This window comes from Mytilus californianus, unplaced genomic scaffold, assembly GCF_021869535.1.
Source record: "Mytilus californianus isolate M0D057914Y unplaced genomic scaffold, xbMytCali1.0.p SCAF_3, whole genome shotgun sequence".
NCBI lineage: Eukaryota > Metazoa > Mollusca > Bivalvia > Mytilida > Mytilidae > Mytilus > Mytilus californianus.
In genome coordinates this window covers 85,866,657-85,892,668 of record NW_026262679.1, presented here as the reverse complement: position 1 = coordinate 85,892,668, position 26,012 = coordinate 85,866,657, and the positions used below count along the sequence as shown (strand labels likewise).

General features: G+C 32.2%; 1 protein-coding gene across 1 annotated transcript in view; it reads left to right on the top strand.

Moving 5' to 3' along the window:
- LOC127735296 (hemicentin-1-like) overlaps positions 1-25,459 on the top strand; it is a 43,780-nt gene extending 18,321 nt beyond the window's left edge. The window contains exons 2-7 of the mRNA XM_052245423.1: positions 15,625-15,752; positions 17,532-17,748; positions 18,330-18,353; positions 19,990-20,310; positions 22,755-22,784; positions 24,630-25,459. Coding sequence (XP_052101383.1) covers positions 15,625-15,752; positions 17,532-17,748; positions 18,330-18,353; positions 19,990-20,310; positions 22,755-22,784; positions 24,630-24,745 — 836 coding nt within the window. The 3' untranslated portion in view covers positions 24,746-25,459. The remainder of the gene's footprint in view (positions 1-15,624; positions 15,753-17,531; positions 17,749-18,329; positions 18,354-19,989; positions 20,311-22,754; positions 22,785-24,629) is intronic.
- The last annotated feature ends 553 nt before the right edge of the window (positions 25,460-26,012 follow it).

Below are 26,012 nucleotides of genomic sequence, written 5' to 3'. Positions count from 1 at the left end.
TATTCGTTATCCTACAACGAATTACCTAAATCATTTATTTACATGTATTTCATACATTTACTTTTATAAATTGTAACTTGGATGGAGAGTTGTCTCATTAGCACTCATACCACATCTTCCTATATCTATTTCAATATAGCGACATTAGACGACTGTTTTGATTATTTAATATCATTTAGGGTAAAGGTGACATCTGTTTAGAGCTTGCTACTTTGAATGAGTCGTTGCTCATTGAAGGAGGAAGAGCAGTTATCTTCCTTTTTAAGATTACAAACGTTGAGATTGCGATTATTTTCATTAACATGCAGACTGATTAACATTTGTCCATTTACCTGTTCTTGAAGCGAATAGTTAAAATACTATTAAAGTTAAAGGGTACATATAAACTTTATTGATTATTGTGTGCTACGTTCAGTTGGAACTATTTTCTGAAAAATGAAGAGGAGAACAAATTAATCGGACCTACCGAATTAGACTATTTACCGGATATGTAATAACATAAGCAACACGACTGGTGCCACATGTGGAGCAGGATCTGCTTATCCTTCCGGAGCACCTGAGATCATCCCCAGTTTTTGGTGGGGTTCGTGTTGCTTAGTCTTTAGTTTTCTATGTTGTGTCATCTGTACTATTATTTGTCTGTTTGTCTTTTTATTTTTGGCCATGGCGTTGTCAGTTTGTTTTCGATCTATGAGTTTGACTGTCCCTCTGGTATCTTTCGTCCTCTTTTAAAGAATAAACCAAACCAGTAGGTTCTACCAGAGACATACATGTATTATATGTCCCTGGTTCTACAAAGCGGATCTACCCTGATGAATCGGACTTATATATTAGGTCAAAATCTACTTAGACGAACTTTTTAGTTTTTTAGTCCCAAGCGCTGTTTGTATTCAACAAAATATGGTCTCTAGTATACCATATGAATGTTTGTCCATAAAAATGTGTCGTGTTCCCTTGAATGACACCATACGTTTACACATGTATTTTTTTAATATAATTTAGAATGAAAATGGCCTTCAAGAAAGGTTAGAGCCCTCTAAAAGGATAAGTTATAAGTAAACCCGTAAGTTAAAAAACAAGAGACAACTGACGACCTAATGTGTTTACTTCAAGAATAAAACAATATTTCAGAGAAACATTTGAATAATTTGAACATAATATGATGTAGTTTTTTCCGTAAGACGATAATTATTTAGCAATCAATAAACAATTCTTGTAAAGGAAGAGAAACTTTTAACTGCCTGTGTGTCGCAAGTAAACACAGTTCAACTTGAAATTCGAATATAATATTGTTTTGTCAGATATAAAATGACTAGAATTGGATATACTTTTTGTACATAAAAAAAAATAATAACACAGATATCAAGTGTGACCCCTTTTTGGTTTAACGGATCTTCATGTTTTAACACTATTTGGCTATCCCAATTTGTTGGTTACGAGTGTTTTGGTGAACCCATATAACCCTATTGAAGCACAACGATTCATATTTGCTTACTGAAATGCACTGACAAAAATTCATTCTGATAAATGGATAAAATTTAGAAAACGAATGTCATATTCTTAGTATAGATCGGACACTAACTGAACTATGTTTCATTAGCATTCAAAGCTTGTATTTATATACAGCCTGGGTCGTACAATTTTGATTCACTATTGATATCTCCTTTTTTGTTTGAAGATATATAAGAAATCCGAGTTCAAATAAGTAACGGAGTTCATTAATAAAGATGATATGAAACTATTACAAAACAAGTTCCTTGATGACAGCTGGATGCTGATAGTTTTGATATAAAAGTCCAGGGAGGTATTGATCGCAGAATACAAAAGATAAAAGAGATAATTCAAAGGAAGAGAAGACTCAAGTACAAGTATAAGCAGAGATGAAACTGAATCATCATGATACAATAATAAAGGCTTTAGCTGAGAATCTCTACTATACCCTATTTTCACTGCACCAAGTTCTTTAGACATCAAACATACATGCAGGAATTGACATTAACAAAGCCACCAAATCGATTTACATAATCTTAAGGAAATACCAGTAAGATATTCAGTGTGTTGAATTGAGTAGAGGTAAAACTTGAAAGAAAATAACAACTTTTACAAAGGATAAGAAATTCAATATAAAAAATCAGAAGTCTGTTCATTTTCAAAAGAATTTGAACAATAGCCATATAGTGAAAAAATACATTATTGAGAACTGTTATTTAGATCAAGTCGATAGGAAAGATGTTAATCCAATCCACAAGCTCCCATAGGTGCTTGTGGCATGGCTTCCCATTTTTGTTTTTGTGTGTTTAAAATTTATATATTATGTGCTGTCCCCTATTCTTATTTTCCACAAGGCAGGACAGATACAAAACTTGAACTTACTACAATTAAAGAACTTATTATCATCTTTTGCAAAATGAAGAAATGGGATACATTATTTTGGAGTGTAAATAAATTTTTCTTCTTCCTTTAAGAACCACAGATTTATACTCATTAATAAGCTTATCGTATAAAGATAAATAAGAAGAAATAGTAATTGCAGTACCACACGACAGAGCCGGGATACTAACATTGATTTTGGTTTTGACAAATTAAAATAGCTGAACATATATTAACTATTCAGTTATGAACACTTATGGTCCAACATCGTGTCCATACTTATTGCATTGCAAAAATCATACTTTTTCTCAGACGATTTATGACGTCTTTACACTAAATCCGTTGGATTTGTACTGATTGACATTCTAGGCTGGGAAAAATATGATTAATATTGTAATTGACTTTGGACTTTTTGGATTTCGGTAACCGTGAGTAATTTTAGATCGGTTATTTGTGTCTTCTTTCTGTTTGTAAGTTGTGTTTGTTCTTCGTACCGATCTGATGAGACACATCTTTTCCAACTGATTTGAACAGTTTATTCTATAGAATGCTGTTACGCCACTGTCCAAAGTTCGGTGAGTGTTGAACGCTTACAAACATGTTTAAATCCGACACATTTGTTATGTGCTTTTAACAAGGCAAGAGCATATTGTTCAGTGGTTGCGTCTACCATATATTTTTTGCGTTCATTGTTTTAGCGTTGTTCAGGCCGATGGTTTTCTAATTTGAATATCCACATTTTGTCATTTCGGGACTGATTACAGATAAATATATGGTATGCGTTCTGTTCGTTGTTAAAGGCCGAATGCTGACAATTGTTACCATCTATATTTGTTTGTCTCTGGTGGATAGTTTTCTCATTGGCAATCATACAACATCTCCTTATTCTTATATTGAGGCGAGCATATGCACGATATCTACAGTTTCTATCTTTCCTACCTTGAGGAAAATGAGAATAGATTAACAGCACGTATAAACTACCGTTATTGTAGGACCGTATAGATAAGACAAAACACATATTAAATAAGTTGTAATAAAAATAACAAAACAAATATTAAACGAGGAAAGAAAAGAAGTATGGTTTATGCTCAAGTCACTTGTGCATACTACGTTTTTGAAAGCGTTTTTCGAAAAGGCAAATGTTAGCAGGCAACAAACGAGAATCCTGGAATATATCCTGCCCATAGTACAGACATATTATATGGTACATTTCACCATCAACAACCATAAAACCAAATCGATTTTAGAATAGATCTCATGAGCAACTTAAATCATATACACATGAGACAAAAAAAACAGAGTCAATGCAAAGTTTGTAGCCTAAAGGATTGTTTTAAACGGAATGACAAATAATTAACCTTTTGGTCACGAAATGCTTCAGTACAGTCAGTAAAAGCAATCTTCATATGTTGTCCGACTGTCAGTTACATTGAACGTAAAAGTAGTACGTGATATCAGTGATTTTATCCAAAAACTTAATGCAGAAAAGAACTGTGGTAAAAGATCATCTGGTTCCATGTAAAACGGATTTCAGAAAATTACAAAGCAAGACAGAATGACATAAGAAGCAACAAAAGGCTGGAAAATCCAACCCATCCAATGACGCTGAAACAAAATCCGACGCCAAAATGTTTCTTAAGATAGCGAAAAATTGAGAACAGATTCTCATTCCAGAGTTCAAGATTAGGCTGTCTTCCTTTCAATATTAACCACTCGGTGTTAGGAGCAGAGTATAAGATAAATACCGTTTGAGACAAATAACCTACCCGTCCATCTGTGGACACCATTTGTGGTAATTAAGATATTCCTTTGATTGAACTTAGCAAATCAGATAAGAGCTTATTTATTTTTACGGAAGACTAAACGGATGCCCCTTTGAACTATCTATCTTACATACCCCTCGATAAAAAGCTACAGGTTATCATATGCAAACTTGCATAACTACCTCAAAAATATCTAGTTCAATTGGTTTTTGACATTTGGAACCATGTTAGCACGCGTCATGCAATTCCAAAGTCGCACTATGTCACATGTTTCATGGTCATTACATGGCTTGAATAACATATCACCACATAGTAACAATAACAATAACAATAACGAGAAAGGTTAAGACATCACCGCATAGTTACAGTAACGATAACCCAGTTGCCTAGGCGACCGTAGAACTTATTTTTTTTTATTAATAATCATTTTTGGTGTTTTTATTTCACTTTTATTTGTGAAATGTCTAAAACATCTTCTTGCATACCGGAACAACTGAGATAAGAAAACGATACATCGTGGCAGATATTATGTCACAATGTTCAATTTATTTATGGTCTATTTCACAAATTTGAATAAATTATATCTCAAGAATAAATGCTACATGTATCATTGTTTCGACATACATGTGCAGTTTAACAAGGCTTTAAGCTCTTAATACATATAATTTTTTTTAATTCGAAATACCGTTTAATTACGTACACTATGGCTTATTGAGTGAAGGGGACATCACAATTGTATCTAAGAGGAAGAATTTTGCCAGATTATTCCTTTCTGTTCTTTTTCATTTAGGTAAGGGAGCACTTTTATTTTAGAATAAGGGATTGTGTTGTAGGTTTTTGAAAGTCGTTAGTGAAGTATTTGTTTTCGAAAACTGTTAATGTTATATTCGTTTTGTTATATTTTTATCAGAAGATGTGATTCAATGTTACTGCTAGTTTGATATATATTCAGCACGAATATAAGATGTATACAGGTGTCATGTTTGTCTAATTAAGGGTTAGTAGTATCTATTGTATAAAAATTAGATGTGATAAAATTGCCGATCAGACAAATATCCACCAAAGTTCAAGTGGATATCATCAATTAAAGCTCACTGTAAGACCTTCGACAACGAGAAAACCCCATCCATATAGTAGTATATAAAAAGCCCCGACATGAAAAATATGAAACAATTCAAAAGAGAAAACTAACGGCCTAATTTATAACAAAATAATTTACGAAAAAAAAATATGACAGATATGTACCTGACTTGGGACAGGTGCTTAAAGAATTGGACGGGGTTAAACATGTAAGTTAGCGCTCAACCCTCCCCTAACCTGGGACAGTGGTGTAATAGCAGAACGTAAGTACAAACTGTAAACATCAGTGGCAAATGGCTTAGCTCAAAAGATCAGTACGAGACACAAAGACAAGTAACATTAAAGCACCGATATACGAGTACTTGCAGTTACTGACAAGCTAATTCAAAGCCAATTACAACTAATAAATAAATCATGTTCTGCAAATATAAAGTACCATGCCAGGATATGACAACAAATCGCCAGTTGCTCGACTAGTGATTTTTCTTAATTAATTCTAGTAGACATGGTTACTAATTTCTTAAGACCTTGAGAATCATTACATTTGTTATTCCCTACGCATTTGTTCCTCGCAAAATGACAGTAGACAAGTTTTAACGTTACATAATGGTAGAATTAACAGCATGATAAGTGATGTTTTTGCTGTGAGTAATTTTACCCAAGTGTACTTTTTCATTTCCCTAAAAGTTGAATACAAAGTATAGTGTGATTAATTGACTATCTTGATTGGTTTTAGAGAGTTAAGTATTCATTGGTCGTATATCATTGTCTGGATTTGTGATCTTTTGGACACAATATCAATATCACCCGTCAGTTCCAGACAGAGCTTGACCACAAAACCATTCATTTATCAGATCACACATTTGTTTTAACATAGACTCTGAAAGGACATTTTCTTGTTCCTATAATTGGTTGGCGGGTTCGTGATGGCAATTTCAAATAAGATTAATTCCACCAATGAAGTACAAATATGTAACGCAGCAACAATGTAGCACAACTAGGGTTCAGCTTTTACGACATTGTACACATCTAAATGTTCATGATATATTTGACATTGAGTGTTAAATAATAAAAAAAATAAGAAATCAATCAACCTAATTTATGATTTTGTGATACCATTTCTTTAAAAGTAAGCACACATAATTTGGTTTACATCTTTCATTTCGTACAACCTAGTTATGGGTGTCCTAGATCACTCACTCTGCTTAGCCAACGACCAGATTAAACTATCGAACAAACAATCATTCAGAATCATCCTTCTGCATTTTCCCATTTCTTGTCCCAGAACCTATTAATTAGGTATAACCTTACTCAATCAGTTTACACTAACTTTTAATACAAATGTTGACCCCTTCATATAAACTAATTTTCTTTGATCCCATAAATACCATGTCGGAAAATTTATTATCGTTAATGCAATTAATGGCAGTCTCAACTGAAAGTAATCGTATTATTCGTGAAAAACAAGTTACGACCAGCATGTAAAATCATTGTTTTATTTCGCAAAGACAATTACAGCTGAAGGTTACTTTTTCAATTAAGAAAATGAAAGACAAACATAAATATTTACAAAAGTTTAATAAAATATAACGATTAAATAAAATGTAATATTTGATTTAGTCGTTCAATTTGCAATGTCGTAACATGAAAGCTATAGATAATCGTTTTAATTCTATAAAATCTAGCACACCATGAACTACAATATCCTCATGTTACTTGTCCACGCTAGAATAATTAAGCACATTTAGAAAGACACAAAGAAAATCTTATTCACTATTATATTAACAGTCCATAACGTATAGAAATAATAACATTTACGGTAACAATTTTACTGCAACAGATGCGCATTTCTACAGTGATGCTGAAGTATGCACATAGTCATTGTTAAAAGGTCTATACAAATAAAAACGCAATATAGATGAGTCCTGCTTTAATTACTTGAGGACAAAAACGTGGATGACTTTGGTGGCGGGACCAAAATTTTGTTGTAATGACGTCATATAATTCATCTTTCAGTGACGTTGTGAGCGACTGGTACATACTGCATGGACATATGATTTGTTCTCGTCCTGATTGTGTTATAATAATAGTCAATAAACGATAAACCTTCTACGACAGTTTAAGTCTTGCTAAAGATCTAAATAGGTGTCCGTTTGGTTGCGGGGGTGTACAAATACGCAGGAACGTCCGGACATTATATTGAGATTATCTTCATAGTTTCCTTTTGGAAGACTACCAAGCTCTCGCGCATTAATGAACCTTTTCAACACCTCTTCGAGGGGTCCGTATGTGGTCTGTTGCTAGGCAAAATACCTTCCCTGTAATTCCAGTGGCAGCCAAAATATCCCAGCCTGTGTCAAGATCGACCAACTCTGCAGATCCTAAACAATCTTCCTATTATATTACATATATTTATTTATCGTTTTGGTCCATAAAGTTGACACTTGGAGTAAAGCAAGCAACAATCTATTACTAGTAATCAATCAATAAAACGAATGATACCAAAAGAAAAATTACGCTCATAAGCCAAAGAGAGACCGATAAGATCATGACAAAGAACAAAAGACGATGAAAAGACATACAACAGTCTAAACCACATAAGCAACTAAAGACTAAGCAACACCAATCCCACCAAAACAATTGTGTTCCTCTTCTTGCTGACTTGTTCCTTTATTCATATGAATCAGACTTTATATGGAAACTTCTTTGGATGAATAAAAAGAAGCTAGTACTTTCCTTTAACTTCACGTTCCGCTATATAGATAATGTCCTCTCGCTGAAGTATTCAAGGATGGGTGACCATGTTGAACGGATCTCTCCAATCGATCTTGAAATAAAAGAAACACCAGATACATATAATTCTGCGGCATATATTGACCTACATTTAAAAATTGACAATGAGGGTCGGCTGAGAACAAAACGTTACAACAAAAGGTATGAGTTTGAATATTCCTTTAGTATCTTTTGCACTCATTGTGTTGCTAATGGTCAGAAAAATTCCTTGTTGGCGTTCGTAAATTTTGGGATGACTTCAATTTTACCACTAGGAACCATTGGTTCAATAACTTCCTTGTAAGCAGCAACCCTATGTCAAGGAAATCATGATATGAAACGAAAGCTCTGACATATAGTCTCAAGTGGGAGCTATATGCTTCATATGAAATGCTCTTTTGTTTTTTTAGAAAACTTTTGTTCTCAACCTACACATGCACATAGTCAATTTCTAAATGTAATTCAAAATATGGGACAGACTTAATTATATCTGTGGTATACTTTATTTCAAGTTGGATGGGATAGATGAGGTCAACAAATTAACCAAATCTTTGAATTATTTAGTGAGAGAAAATTATCTTTATAGTGGAAAGTGAAGTTAAAGTAAACTAATCTGTGCAATCATTCAGAATTTTTATCATTTTATCAACTGTTATATCTTTATGGTTTAATAAATTGCATGTATGATTCAGTTATACGGTAATATGTCATTTGCCATCGATATCATTATCATTTAAATGGTTTAAACGATAGTTAGCGTGTCAGAAAAAATTTCTGGGCATTTCTGTTAAGTTTTAAATGTTTCTACTTTATTTCCTCATTGATTAGCGTTGTTTAGAAACAGTTAGAAAAAGTAATTCGATAAAATATAAATTGGTCTTTTCCTGTTGATGGCGACGGATCAGTCTAAAGATCAGAGAACGTACAAGCACCAATGAGAAAAATACCGAATTATCTGGATCAAGGCAATCCAACATCAATAACAAATGAATTAATCAAATGTTTTGACGTAACAATATAAAATTTAGCACCAATATTCTTCGACAGTCTTAAGCTAATTTCACCGGTTTCCTGAAATGTAATTGCTTATTTGTACAATTTTGGTTTTTGTCCTGTTATGATCTATGATTTACGGAAAGTAATGCAATTTGTAACTTGCAGATATAACTCACTGGTAACTCATGGTTGGTACGTAATTGTGTTATAGATCGGGCAATATAAATATTTCTTTTGATAAAATGGTTGTAGTTTATGTTTTTTTTTATTTGTAGTGTTGTTGACACATCGTTCATTTGAAATTTTAAATTTCAAACATGTTCGTGCCAATACCGGAATATTAACTAGTGGTACATGTGTGCACCCATTGTGACTAACAGTGTCCCATTGGTGAAACCGACTAAATGAAGGTAAAACGATGTCGATTTCAGTGCTCTCGACGTGCATTTCTGAAATGACAATCCCATTAAACATTAGGTAATTTAAAATTTATTTAGGAACTAAGGTACTCACGCTCTCGTGCTAAGTTGACCATAAACCAATTTTGCTATTCTTTGTAAGGTTCCATTTTTGGTCATTTAGGTTTGCGCGTATTCGGGTATGTATACATCCTTGGCTTATAAATGTTTGGCTTCAATTGTTCCCGATGAAGGTAAACCCATAAAACCGCTACGGATGCATACAATTTATAAAGTGTTATTTACAATTTCGAAGAGCGTTGGGAACAAAAAAGATTTGTATAAAACCTGGCTAAGCCAACATATGCTGTTGGGAAGAAAAACCTTAATGTTTTAAAGTTTTGAACAGGGGGCTTCCTACGCAGCTTGTGAAGTGGCATCGACCCAGCGGTTGTAAATAATAAAGCGTTCTTATTTTCACCTCCCATAATCAATGTTCTATTATTTATGCTTACCCCAAAGTGTGACGGCACCCTACAATATAAATTTAAAGCTGATTATTTTCATTTTAAATAAAAGCCAAATAGTATTAGTTTTCAGATACAATTAATATAAGTGTTTGATCTGTTTCACCTATCAAATGTAAATTGAGCTTTATTCATATTTATTTTGCAAAAAATATAAAGTACGCAATGAAAATTGAATCTGAACACTTAATTCCGTACACCTTTAACATCGTCGTCGTCTCAAATATCACTTCTGTCCTATCATTTGCACTGTAGAACCGTGAGAAATACGGTACAAAGCGAATTTGGAGACACATTAACACACAATGATACGATTATTTACTTAAATGATACCACTGTTTAAATATCGGTGATCTATATTTCACCGGAAGAGAAACAAACAGATCTGGTTAGTTTATTCAATGATGTGTATTGACATTACAATGATACAATTACAAAATTGTAATTTTATTCCTGTGAACTTAAATGCGTTAAGGGACCTGTCATGTTTTACCAAACACTGCCAGACAATCAGAATCAATGGATAATACAATTGTCAATATTTTTAACTATATCTATCTTGTTGTATGATTTTCACTTCCATCGTGTCGTCTTGTGATTTCCGGCAGTATTCTTTCTTGCTCAAACGACTATAATTATTTTTTTATAATCAAAGACACATACTTGAGCGGGATTATGAAATGAATATCGACCATAACACATTCAAAAAGTACAAAAAGCATTGACGAACGATTTTATAACTATTTTAGGAGTGTTTCAACATGCTCTTTAATATAGATATGAAGGTATTCATAGGGAGTGAAATTAAACAATAAGCTTAAACATTTTACCTTTCTGCTATTTTCATTATGCTGGTAGAAGAGTACGACTAGATTGGCCTGATAATTATGGTTCTTTCTTTAAATTTGGTTTTAAGGAATGATATTGAATTCTTTGTATTATTCATCCAATCCACGATAGTTCTATCGGTAGTAACAATAAATTTTCTTGAAGATTCAAATGCAATCACTTTTATATTGGATGTTCTCTGATGCAAAATTACTAAAAGCCGTGTCAAATTTTCAATGTTGTCTTCAGCGTGAATGTGTAGCGTGCTGATACGGTGGATCATGTATCTACGAAATTGTTGAAAATATTTTAAGTATTATATTAAAGACTTTTCAACTTATAAATTCTAGGAATTTCTATTAACTTTTTAGTTTTGATCCCATGTCGTTGAGTGAAAGTAATATGAAGGGAGGCTACCTTCTGATTTCTGTCCACTGGATAATCCACGTGTCCTCAATTTTATTTTAGTATTGTCTATCATGATTTATTAACTCGAATGGAAATAATTACTTTACAGTATTTATGCTACAAAAGACGGCAAATGGATCCATTGGAACTGAAAAATATGAAGACCGATTATCATATAAATAATGCAAACCCGATTCTACAATTTCAGTGATCGCGATACACCAGATAAGAACAAAACATACTTTTCCACCTCTAAAGTATCATAAAAATCAAATTGAAATAAATTAACGGAAGATAATGGTGTATATTGATGTAATTTGTTTATATTAATCTGATTCAATACCTCATTGAATGCTAGATTTTAAATATATGCATTGTACATATGATTTTTTATTGTTAATATTCACTTTGACAAAGTATTACCATTTGTAGTTTTCAAATCATCGTCCCATATCGAAACAATCCATATATATTATTCAAACTTTCAAACTGATGATTAAGAGAATACAGCCCATTTATTCTATGTTAAATTTAAAGATAAATTTGAAAAGTGTATGTATACCAATGATCTCAATAGCGCTAATTTTATTTGTGTTTAGTCTAGTTTTTTATAATTTATATTTCGCGTTCTTTTATACTTTAATTGCAGTTGATTTAATATGACATTTTCGAAACGTACAATCGATTAATGCTCATATTTTTTGGGGGGAGGGGGAGGAATCAAAACGTTTTTCGATTTTGGAAAGTAACGATCATACATTTCCTTTTCCTTAAGTTTACACACAAATTAGAATAAAATTGAGAATGGAAATGGGGAAATTTGTCAAAGAGACAACAACCCGACCATAGAGCAGACAACAGCCGAAGGCCACCAATGGGTCTTCAATGCAGCGAGAAACTCCCGCACCCGGAGGCGTCCTTCAGCTGGCCCCTAAACAAATATGTATACTAGTTCAGTGATAATGGACGTCATACTAAACTCCAAATTATACACAAGAAACTAAAATTAAAAATGATACAAGACTAACAAAGGCCAGAGGCTCCTGACTTGGGACAGGCGCAAAAATGCGGCGGGGTTAAACATGTTTTTTGAGATCTCAACCCTCCCCCTATACCTCTAGCCAATGTAAAAAAACAAACGTACAACAGTACGCACAGTAAAACTCAGTTCAAGAGAAGTCCGAGTCGGATGTCAGAATAGGAAACAAAAGAAAATAAACAAAATGACAATAATACATAAATGAACAAAGGACTACTAGCAGTTACTGACATGCCAGCTCCAGACCTCAATTAAACTGATTGAAAGATTATGTCTTCATCATATGAAAATCAAGTACAATCCCTCCCGTTAGGGGTTTAGTATCATACCTTACAGAAATCTTGAAGGATTAAAAACTTGAAAATCCAGATGTATACCAGAAGTTAGCATTCAGACTTGAAGAAAGTCTTTTCCGTAATACTTTTTTATGTTTATGATCATAAGGATATATGCATATAGATCATAGTACAATGTATATTGCATTTCAAATAATTTTATCTTGGATACATGATTTTCATTAGTTGTGACTGGCTTTGAACTACCTTTCAGTAACTGCGAGTTCTCTCAGATTAATGCGTTGTGTCGTGTGTTGTAAGTTGGTTTTGTGCTTTGTATCGATCTGATGAGTCAAGCTCTTTTCAACTGATTTCTTTTTTTTTTTTATGCTGTGATGTTATCCCACTGTCCTAGGTTAGGGAAAGAGTTGGGCGGCCATGTTTAAACCCGCCAAATTTTGTATGCGCCTGTCCAAAGTCAGTGGCCTTTAATTCAGCGGTTGTCGTTTGTTGTTGTATATCATATTGGTTTTTCTTAGGATGTTTTGTACACAATTAGGCCGTTGGTTTTCTCGTTTGAATTGTTTTTTATTCAGTTATATCGGAGCCTTTTATAGCTTGCTCTATGCGGTATGGCTTTAATTCACTGTCGAAGACTGTACAGTGACCTATAGTTGCTTATAATTACGTCATTTAGTCTCTGATGGATAGTTGGCTCATTGGCAATCATACCACATCTTCTTATTCTATATTCAAGGATGGTCTTATCTTTCAAGCTCGACTAATCTTTCTTTTAACTTTAAGTGTTGTTTAATATTCATGTAGTCAATCCGACACGGTAATGATTTTGCTTCATTTCGGGAAACATTAAGTTCCATAACAGGGAATTCTATAAACATTGACACAAAATTATCAAAAACATGCACAGAAATTTAAGCCAGGATATCTTTCGGTTTTGTTTGGTAAAATTATGGAGCAAAATGTATAAAATTATAACGCGATTCACATTCAATTGTAACAAATCAAAAATACGTTAGTGCTTTCTAGATGCATTTTAATATCAGGAAATAATCTGCAAAAACCACCGGATGAAATATGTAAATCGTGTGCACAATGAAAGGCATTTTAACTTAAACACTGTTAAATGGCTGGCTATTTAAGATCGTACATTGTAATCTATAATTACAAGTAAATAGTAATAATGAGATGCATTAAGGATCAAATAATATTCTAGAGTATCTGTTAATTTGTCTGATTGATTCAAAATACTTGCATCTGCTGCATTGATTCTATTTCGAATTCTATTTGTTTTTATGAATTAAAGGAGATGACTTGTAAATGTAAAGCAACCCAAGGATACACACACATTGCAGTATTAAACATTGTTAAAAAAGTATGTACATATTTGACTAGAACAGTTGCTAAATATGCATGATTTGACATGGTCATGTGGTCCATCAACATAGAATCACGTGATGTAATTCAATGTACAAGTTAGAATAAATAGTTTGGGAATGAGTTAGTAAATAATAAATAAAAACTCGCTATGGAACACTAATTTTAGTGCCATATTCACTTAAATGTTTTATCTTGCTGTGTCATTATTCTCAACAGAGAATATTACAATTATTTTATTTTACAGTAAACCTGATCTTATCTGAATTGTATTTTGAAGTCAAAGAGCCAAAGCTTTTTATCGATATATCAGTTTTTACATCTTCACAAGAAAAAAATATTAAACAAGAATTGATATTTTCAATCCTACATCTGAAATGATTATTAATTTCGGTTCGTGCAACAGTCAAAGTTATATTTATAACGATTTTGCTGTTTGTGGCCATATTCTACTGAAATACGACATTTTCATGAAATTCATATGATCTTTATATATGTTTGATAATTTTATGGTCTTTTACAGTTAAAGGAATATTTCAAAGCTTAAACAAGTTCTAAACTTTCCAGGCAATGATATCGACATAAGATACCTTCACGCATTTGCATATAACTGAGAGGTTCTCAATTTCTATTATCTTTGTGTTCAGTCAGTAAATTGATTTTTCGTTTTGATCTTCCTGGCTTCCACATTGTCATCTCGGATCAAACAATTATCTCGGGTTCCTCTAGTTACAACCTACCCTAGAGAGCGTCTTCAAAGTTAAAGTTTATTATAATTCCGATGCCTAACGTAAACATGTAAGCGATATTACATATAACACTTGGAGATAAACGTGTCAATGTGCAATTACAGTTGTTTAAAATTTTTAAGTGGTGTTGCACCTCAATAAACAAGCTGGAATTGTATGTGTAATAATGCAGGCTAATTCTACAAGTAGAATTTTTTCAATATATTTGAAAAATGGATTTTATCAAGATCCCTTGCGACCCATTTAAAACTAGGAGCATCAGATAAGAAGAATTTTTTTTTCAGTCGATACTTTTCTTTAGAAATCCTTTTAGCGTTTAAAACATGTTAACTGTTTCCTTCAGTGAACATAAAGTACATTTTAAAATTGCACTTTCCTTCTTATATAGAAGTTAATAAGGACAAGTATCAATCAGAACCGGTTATTAAATATCGAATATATCTAATAATCAATAAGTAAAAAACTCTGATGACAGTTCATATGTAGAGAATTCTGATTATATAAACGAAGCATGAAATAATGTATCAGCCAATATATTGGTACATATAAATTATGCTTGTAGAGTTAAAAGTGTTTAATTATAGTACCAATTTGATCTCTTCCTAATTGTATACATGAAACTGGACGTTAAGCAACCAACAGTAAATCAATCAATCAGTGTTGATATAATTATGCTACTCAGTGTACTTTCCAAAAATATGCACAACTTGGTTGATTGACTTAATAAAGTGCTTGATATATAACTGCCATATTGATGTTTAAGTCTTCATTTATTTATACTTACCTGAATTATCGTGATATTGTATTTAATTTGAATGTTTGATGTGATTTCAAAGATATTTTCATTATGACGAAACTCAGAAAATTATTTCATGGAAACCTTACTTCAAGAACTTCAAGAACATTTCTCGTTTTGGATTATAAAAAACATAGCTGCTTAACTTGCCCTTCGACTCTCATATTAAAGCATAGTATAGTTGTAATAATAATCACTTGATGATTAATAACAAAGAGTATTTTTAAGTTTCAGGTGAGCTGTTTCAAAGGCATCTCCAAACAACCTTTGCACCAGAACGAAAAAATCACGTGACAGTATATAAAGGAGAAACAGCTGTTCTTACATGTGCAATTCGAAATTTGGGTCCAAAGACAGTAAGTAGTCATACAACTAAGTATAACGTAAGACTCTTTTGTTAGAGCAATTACGCTATGTTTACAATGCGATTGCAATGATTACAACGGGATTGTAATGATTACACAATTTCATTGAACACAACGGGCATACACATCTTCACAGGAACTAAACATTTATAAGCGAATATTTTTGCACCTAAGAAATTAAAATGGGATCAACAAAACAGGTTAACTTTGTACATTTGTGCTGTATTGTATTTTAGACCAAGGATAAACACAAATCGCTTATGCTCCGCCTACGATAGAAAGGGGCATTATGTTTCCCGGCCTGTGCGTCCGCCCCTTTTCGGGTTAACAAAGTTTTGTTTAAGGTAGTTTTTTTATGAAGTAATGGTCGAACACAAATGTCATGTTCAGTATAATGTGAACCTTTTTTTATTTATACCACATTTCTGTGCTTTACTCAAATTTTGTGGTTCCCTGAACATGGAAGTATGGTAGGGAGATTAAGGCACAGTGTCCTATGGAGACATGTTTTTCAAGTGAGGATTTCTTACTTTTCCTACTTCGAAGCTATTTGCAACGATCATTTCAGTGCCTCTAAAATGTATTATACTCGAAGTAATAAGATAATGTGAAACTCGTTTAATATCATGTGATAAAACTGAAAAGTGAATTAAACATTAAAACAGTTGAAGTCGGGGTTGAATTCATGCAGACATAAAACGGATGAAGAAATGACACAAACTTAATCTATAAACAATAAACAATATATAACTTACGTTAAAGTAATTTAATTTTAATGGTATTGTAGCGTGCAGAATGTTTTGTAACTGTGACGAACAAACATCTTGTACGCCTCATATATCCATTATTGGAATTGATAAATAAACTGGTAAATAACATTTCATAAAGTTCATTTGTTTTATGATAAAATATAGTTCACTTTTGATTTTTTAAAAGAATCATATCTTGAAACAGTGGAAATAGCAACCCCAAAAAAAGATTAAAAAAATGACGTGATAAACTGCAGATATAGGCACATTTTTTTATGCGTATATCGTCCAAACGTGTATCGTGCGTGTGTACTGTTTTAATTCCAAAAGTGTTTTGTAGGTAAAACAAACGTTTTCAATTGACTATTTGTTTTCACATGTCTCAACTGATTCTGGCGCTTAGGCTTTTAGCTGTTGAGCAACCAATTCTAAGTTATTATATCTTTCCAAATGTTAAGGGAGTTTCACAAAATAAAGATAAAATATAAAAAACAAAGCAAAACGATCAAACATGACCGTTTATTTGCAAAAGTACACGGGTTCGACACAGCGAAGTATTTAACAAGAAATTCAGTGATACATGGCAATTAAGTTTGTATAAAATGTCACAAGAACGCTTTTATAGCGTAGTGAAATTAAAGCATGATGCTTATATTTAAGATTCATCAGATGACATTTGCTGCCTTGGCTATTATATATTTTTGTATTCAATCAATTTTGGAAAAATATTCGCTTCAGTTGTTACGGGTAGTTACAACTCCTTTTATTTATGTCATTACTGCAAATCTGAAGAATTAGTTAAATGACAAGGAATTATTTAGCTAAACTGTTGCACAACCCCTAAAATTACAAAAACGTTTTATTAAATGAAATATACATTTATTGATAAATCTCTAAGTAATCACAATACTGCATCAAAACTGCATTTCGTCTTATTTAAACTCAAATGTATGTAAATATAATTTTGTGTATGTTAATTCTCGACATTTAGCTTTACTTCTTTGTCTTTGCCATTGAACAGGTTGCTTGGCGCAAGGTTTCGGAAGACTTCCCAATATCTGTTGGCAAAATGATGTATGCTCCAAATGATGAAATGAGCATAGATTACCAGCAGATTGGTCACGTGACTCATGTTAATCTAGTGATTAAAAAGACCCTTCCATCACATTCCGGCAAATATGAATGTCAACTAATTTCATCGGAAATTCAACTTCATCATGTGACTCTTACTGTTCTTAGTAAGTACTTTATAACTAAAAATATATGGTCTCTACAAAATGTAGAAATGTAGAAAAATTGGGATAGCATACACCTTTATTTATATTATTAATACAGCAAAATATTCAAATATAAATCAGTGTTTTATGTTAATTCAATGCAGTTCGGCAAAAGTGTACACTTGCTACGGTAACATCCGTGCCATATCAGAAAAAATAAGAAATATGTATCTTAATAATCGATTTATGACAACTTACTCATCAACGACCTTGTAACAGCAGTAACACGACTGTTGTCACTGGTGGAGCAGGAACTGCTGACTCTTCCGGCGCATCCTAGTTGATCATTTTTTGTGGCTTTCGCTTTGTTCAATCCTAAGAAGATTGTCCCCTGGTTATCTTCCTTCCTTTTTGAAGTTTTGTTTTGTAAATTGGTGGACAGTACAGGTTATTGAACTGTTTAGGCGTTAACATATATTTTGTTAAGTTTTTATTGTTGAAAATAAAGTATACTGAAAATAATTGTTTAAAACAAAGGTGTAAAACAATAGTTTCATTTGTATTTAAAAAGCTAATGTCAGTATTATTGATCTTTATTTCAGAGAAACGTCCTGTGTTTAAGCAGTGTAAGTATTATTTTTTCATATAAGTTAAAGTTGACCTAAGTTGCTCTATTTTGTACCCTCCTTAGGTCGATTTATCTGAACACTTACTGTGATTGGACAAACAAAACAGCATATACTGAACATATTTTTCCAAGCTGAAGGATGAATTAAGTGTAAGAAATATAAAAAAAATGTACAAACAGGTGCAGAAAATGAATTTCTGAGAATTTTTGTATTCATTGCCTGTTCAAATGTTCAAATGCCGCAAAACACTGGTGGCATTAGTTTTATAAAGATAGTAGAAAAAGGAGACCGTCATCATACATATTCACATTTATTTTTGAATATTATTAACTAATTACTTCAGTTAACTGTGTGTGTAGGTTACGGGTCAGTGTTACACAGTAGTAAAAAATCTACAAAGGGTGTCATTTTCCTTATGGTCCAGGAAATACTACCGTTCCACCTAAAAGTATTCCATTTAAACACATCTTATTGTGAATTCAATTTATACATTTATTAAACATATCACATGGGTCGGTTGTACACTCAGTCAATACACATTAAAAACAAATGTGTTTGCTCTTAAGAACACAGATATTGTAGAAGTTAATGTATGTTTTGAGCAATTTACTGAAACAGATTTTTTATGTAGTCATTTGTATATTATGACGTCATGATTAAATATAACCATGGGGCCTGTTGATCTGTCAAAATTGAACCATTAAGTGTTGTCTTTGTCCGTCCGTCCGGACGCCTCAAAATTAGTTTCCGTTCTCTAACTTTAGTTTGCCTCAACCGACTGTTATGAAACTTATACACAATGCTAATTACTACAAAACACAATTCAAATTCGAATTTGGGTTGCGTCATTTTTACCGTTCTTGAGTTATTCCCTTTATAATGTTATATGCAAGCGGGGGCATCATCTGTGTCACATGGACACATTCTCTATTTAAATATTCATTTCCAATGCTCTTCAACTTTTGTCTTGATTTTGGTCTTTCGATAATGTGATAGAGCCCCACAGATGAGACTTATAAGACGAAACACGCGTCAAACGTACTTAATTAAAAGCCTGGTATTTGATGAGTTTTTTCAGTAGATAAATATAAGAAAAATAAGAACTAAGTATAACAGAAGGCGGATAGTTGGCTCATTTACAATTAAACAACAAAAGAAAATAAATTGGACTGAAATCAAGGAGGCAAACAATATCATATGTCAAAGAAATACAGCCAACACCCTGTACAAAAGTGAACCGCCAAACTATAGAATAGAAACAATTACATGTACATAGAAAACCTCGGATTAAGGAACTATAAACCACCCAAAAACCGTGGTGCTCTGATAGAGTAAGCATTTGTTCCTTCTCCGCTAGCGACCCCGTCGTGAGGGTCAAGTCAAGTAGGAGTAGAGTAATATATCGGGTTAAATATTAAGACAGTAATAAACTGATAAATGTGGATACATGTAGGTAACATGTAGCTACTATTGCAAACGGACAAATCCATATTATCTTTTTCTTTGTACTCATGCCTCCTTTTCTATCCCAATCGTTAGTATTCATTGTCGTATTATACGCATATTTCATGTCTAATTACAAATACTTACTTCTCTGTAGTATATTTTCCAATCTCTGTATTTCTACAAACAGCTATATTACTAGACGGATCAGTGTACCTAAGTCCAAAACAACGACTAAATTTAACTTGTAATGCTACTGGCTCAAGCCGTGCTCCTGAATTCATAGACTGGTTTCATGATGGAAATCTCATCGATGAGCGAAAAGTACATTGGAGAAACAGAGCAGTGATATTTAATTTTAAACCGGAAGTACCTGGACGTTCACTTATTAGTCAGTTGACAATTGAACATGTTCAACCGAAAGATGCAGGTGTATACGTATGTCGTAGTATGACCCCAAGTGTAAACAGTGGCGTTGATACTACAAGTATTACTGTACATATTTTAAATGGTAGGTACAATTATCGTATTAGTAAATATCAGGTATTAACATAATAAAAAATGGCAATCATACCACATCTCTTTATTTATTTATATCAAACGATTACCAAGTTTTGTACGTTTTAGTTGGTTCAAACATAATTATAAGTCATTGTCTTCAATGAATCAACATTTATTGATTGATTGTGGCTTTCTAAACGTCCAATGGCAAATATTTTAAGCATATTCAGGTCGAGAAAAAATAAACAATATATTCCATACATATGTCTTACTGAGGGGTCGACCGGGGATTAAGAATGAGAATTTCGATCGTTTCTTTAGAAAAAGAGTGTGTTGGATAGGACAGACATTAGCATTTGTTAAACAGACCACCTACGATCTTTATTTTCCAACACAGAAAGAGCGTAAATCATAGTGTTAATAATTGTTAAACAATAAAATACAGAAACGAGAAAATGGTTCTTCAAACTTTCAATATTCAAGACTTTAGGAGACGAATTTATTGCAAACTGTTCAATGAGTTATATGTCTGATTTCCCAGTTGCAGATTCTTCATACTGGTCCTATCATTTTAATTGTTTGCATTGCACGTATAGAAGTTATACTATAAACGTAATTTTTAATGACAAATATTTATGATCAAACTAACAACTTCCAAAACGATTTACTTAATTCAAATCCTTTCATAATACCCGCTACGTTAGTCCTCCGTAACGCAGTGTGCCTGCTACTTGTTTCAGACCTATATATTAAGCCTAACATAGTTTGTATGAAGAACCAAATATTTGACTGTCATGTGTTATAGAAATAACGTCACCTGGACTTTTTGGTTGCATATTCCGTGTTGCAGAATTCGGTGGGCTGTATGGTATATAAAAATATGCATCCAAGTCTAGCCTGAATAGGGTGTTCAAATTTAGGGAGTATTACATTCTATTCGCGTAAAAGAAACGCTGCTGTAACTCTTTTCAAGGGCGAACGAGACCTGTTGCAAGACAACATTTCTGGCCATACCAAACACCTGAGCGTTAAACATAAAATGTATTTGTTGCATCGTATCTTAATCCTGCGCATATTCCCTTTAATTGAACCAAATGATTCGAGCATCTGAGTTAAAACTACAAAACAGTATCATGAACATAAATCAAGACTTTAATATAAAAAATAAAATGGTGAAATTAAAGGACATTTTATGAGCATACAATTTTAAAGAGTTTTGTTAAAAGATCAGGGATTCTTACTAAATGTGGTGATATCACGATATTCCTTGCGTGATTACAATCAATTCACTGACATATTCATTAGAAAAAAGCTTTTGTCGGTCAAATCAAATTGAATGACTGTTATTTGATTTTAATTGCAGTGCAAATTTAATTGCAAGTTTTAAAATCTTGACAGTATGAATTAAATATCTTGATTGAGATTAAGGCATTGGAATGAGTTCTTGTTGCAATATTGTAAATTGCATTGATAAATATATATTTGAGACAGTCTTAAAATGTTTATTAAATGAACATTTAAGTAAATAATTATTTAAACAATATTTGTTACTTTTGAAAAATGATCTGCTAATTGCTGTCACATGCAATTCTAAATCTTGGAAACAAATCTTAGCAGTCATATGTCTTAACTATGAAAGACCAAAAGACTATAATGGTGCTTACTGGTTTAGTTCATATTTATTTGCTCTGCATTTTTCGCGTTGTTTTATATTACCCAATAACTGGAACAAAATCAATTCATCAATATTTAGTGAAACATTTGGTGTTCAATTCCACCTGATGGTCTTTTGGTGTGAATGATCCGGTATCATGTTTATATGAATGACAACATAAGATCTGAAATGTGAAGAGTGTTTTTGTCAAATACTAAAATAATAATCTTTTTGGCTACGACACAGCAATGACAATATTAATGATCAATATTGATTAATACAAACATTGGATGATGAATATAATTCATATTCATAATGATGATTGTGGCTAAAAGAAAAGATGTGATTTAGGTAGAATTATGCAACCGTAAAATTAAACCTTTCAAAAATCAACATATAGATATTTCAAAACCTCAAATATATCTAAATAAAATTTAATCAGAATTGCAATCTAATATCATTTGTATCCACATTTAGGGCGTTCTGGTTGGAAAAGGGCATCTTAGTCATTGATTTCCTTTCAATTTAAACTAAAAATGCATCAACAATCTATCAGCAGTTCCATTTTAACAAAATAAAATATAATACGCCACTGATACGTCACGGTCTATAGTTTCGTTCGTAAATATAAAAAAAAATTAAAAAGTGGTGACAAAAGCGTTCGTTTATTATCTGGTATAGGTCTATTGCTTATCGTTTCTAAGTGAAAGACTTTTTCAATCCAAAATCATATTTTAGTAAACAGTTCTCGAACGCCAAAACTGAAGTTCAAACTTATTCTTTTATATTTTATTTCGCAGCAGAAAAGGATCACATGAAAAAAAGAGAAGGTGAGTAGTACACTACAATAACAGCCAGTATTTAATAAAAAAAAAGCATGTTATTTCCGCCATTTTAAGGCTCCACCTTACTGACTCAATCGACATGGTTCTCTGATATAAAGAAGCTGTTGCAAGTGAATCGAGGCAAGTGTAATATAAGCACATACTTCTCATAATTCAATATCTTAAATACACGTATATCAATATCCGAAACAACTTTTCAAATGAATTGGATTTATATAGTTTTACTAATTTTTGTTCGAAAATGTATAAACGAAGCGAACTACCAGTATCTTATTACCAGTGAAATTGAGCAGGAATTTTCTACCCATTCGCAGTGTCTGATTTCAACCAAGTTATTATGGAAGTGATGTTGCTCAATATAAGGAGATCTGTCTAATGTATTGTGGACTTTTCTCTGTTGCCTTTCTTCTATGTATGGTTTTTGATTGCAGGCTCCTTTCTCTTTATATTTTATATTTGTCTTTATGTTGTAATAATATAAATAAGGTCAACTCCCGATCCTTATAGTTCATTTTGATATTTTTTGTAGTTTCATATTTTTGTTCTGAAGTGTCCAATTTCACGTCTCCCTGTGCTTTAATAATTTTTAAAGCTTGTTCTTAACGATTTAATTAAGCATAAAAGTGACATATTATCGGGATTGGGATGCGCCTAACATGTTTTATAACTTAAAAATCTGAAACCCTAGTTTTCCACTTTTGAAATCTCCATGTATCTTCAAAGGTTTAAGCACCGCTGCGTCAATATCTACTTTTAATACATGCTGGATCAAACATTGCTTTTCATAAACGGGTTCATATCTCAATTAAATTTATCATTTCAGTTGTTATATATTAATTTTCATAATTTACATGCAGTAATGTTATAACATCAGAAAAATTAAAAATTAAGTTGTCGTGTCATGTTTTACGTCAATAACTTTGATATCTTGAATTGGTACAATAAATTAAGGCAATCGAAGTTTACCAATGATTAAATTTCATAAATCTAGTAAGAAGATACAAATCAAGGTAACACAAAAACTGAGGGAATTGCATGAACTTCAAAAGGAGTGAGACCGGGTGCATTGACAGGATAAGCGTGTTCTGGTATGCATGTATCATCCACAATGCGAATACAAACTCGGTCAAAATGTTACTATCGGGAACAGGTCTGGACACAATTGGTAAAATTATAGATTACACGACTATTCTGGTATCTAAAGATCTAAGATCGCGAAAAAACAATAATGATTTAAGACGCATGCATATCATATCAATGGACCAATTCGTAGTGGTGACCGTAACACTTATGTAAGTGTCGATTTTTGTCGTTCTTTGCCGTAGCTCTTTTTGAGCAGTTTTTCTGCAAGAGCAAACTCCTGTTAAAGAAGTCTGTATAGTGTGCACGAGAGTTACGTATTAATTGAGATATGTAGATGCAGTTGGAAAAATGAAATCATCTAGTTTGTTATATATTATAATACAATTTAGCTTGAGGTCCTCCACCTGTGTCAATTTCGAGGAAAAGATGAAGATATGAAGCGCACCTTCTATTATCTCACGTTCACTTGGATATTTTAGATGCAATGAAAATGAACCTGTTGTAGCTACAATTATGACCATTTATGTTGGTTTTTTTTATTTGCTCTATCTTCAGCTTATTATAGGAAATGCCTTTTATAAACATACAAGCGTTAAAATTAACGCGTGTAAGTGCTGGTCAATCATCTTAGTTATTTAGATTAAATTTAATTATTTGTCTTCTAGGTGAAGAAACTAAAATTAACGCATGTAAGTGCTGGTCAATCATTTTAGTTATTTAGATTAAATTTAATTATTTGTCTTCTAGGTGGACAAACAAAGGTAGCAAATGAACTGATAAAAGGCGACAAGAACAGGACATTCAAGATAAGGGGATGCTACCATCTTGTGCTACTTGCTATAATTTTTCAGATATTTAGCTGACGTGTTTGAATAGAATAAACAGTTTTGTGCCTTATGAGGAGAAAGCTTTTCAAAACATGTTTTGCGGTACAAAAAGAGAAAACAATTTGCTAATTGAAGTTGTTTTAGTGCCATCACATAAATAAAACAAATAAGAAAATCAGCAACACGCATTTGAAAGACCAGGTTTGGAATTGTTTGAATAAGATGATTCGTACTGCTTAATTTATCTGTCGAGTTCTGTTTATTACTATAGTCTACTGTTTTAGCATTCCATTAATAGAAATGATGGTCAGGATTCGGAGATTACATTGTAATTGATGATTGGATCAATATGCTACATTTTGTACTTCAAAAGCGTTTCAAAGCCATTTTCTGCTGTCAATGTTTATGTTTTAAAGTAGATTATTTGATAATGTGTTTATACATACAATGAAAATTAAACATTGATAGAAGTTGTAGCCAGTTTAAATGGAACGAATTGAAAGGTACCATTGGCATTCTTTATACTCTTCAACATTTGTAACTATTTGATGGAAAAAATTTCAAAGGAAGTTGTTTTCTATAAGTGTATTACAGTTTTGTTAGCGGAAATCGATCACTTGCTTGAAAAAGAAATTATTCGTTATGCTTCTTTTAATAAACACTTTATTGAATACTGAATTTAAATGTGAGTTCAATGTTTTGCCAAGACTATATAGTAACGAATTGTATCCATTTTGTATATAGATATATATATTTCAGAATCACAAATTAACAAAAATATGTATTGTGATAATATCTTTAAGTTAATTTGTCAATACATTAATAGCAATTTTAAAAATTCATATAAATATTAATCTCTATCTCGAGAGGTTTCTCAAAATATTGCTGATAACAATTTTTCTTCGTACCAGAACGCCACTGTTCCGTTCGTATAGATACGTCTGTTCTTTTTTGTTTTTATGTCTGAACTTTTTTCGTACAGCATATAATGTTAAAACCCTCAGTCTATGTACATCGAAGCCAACTTAGATCTATCTTATCAAAATTTCATTACAACTGTCCTACGTGTTAGCGTATAAGAAAATAGAAAAATAAAAAATGAAAATATCATAATCAGATTAATAAAGCACAAATAACCAATCGATATAAAATTTGTAATAATTATTGTATACTGTAATTTAATTAACCAAGAAAAGAAAAGTTTAAAAACTTCTATCTAAGAATTGAATAAATGTATTATTATATTAATATTACAAATAAGTATATTTTTTGAGAGAGTTGAATTCAAAATGTCACATCAAAG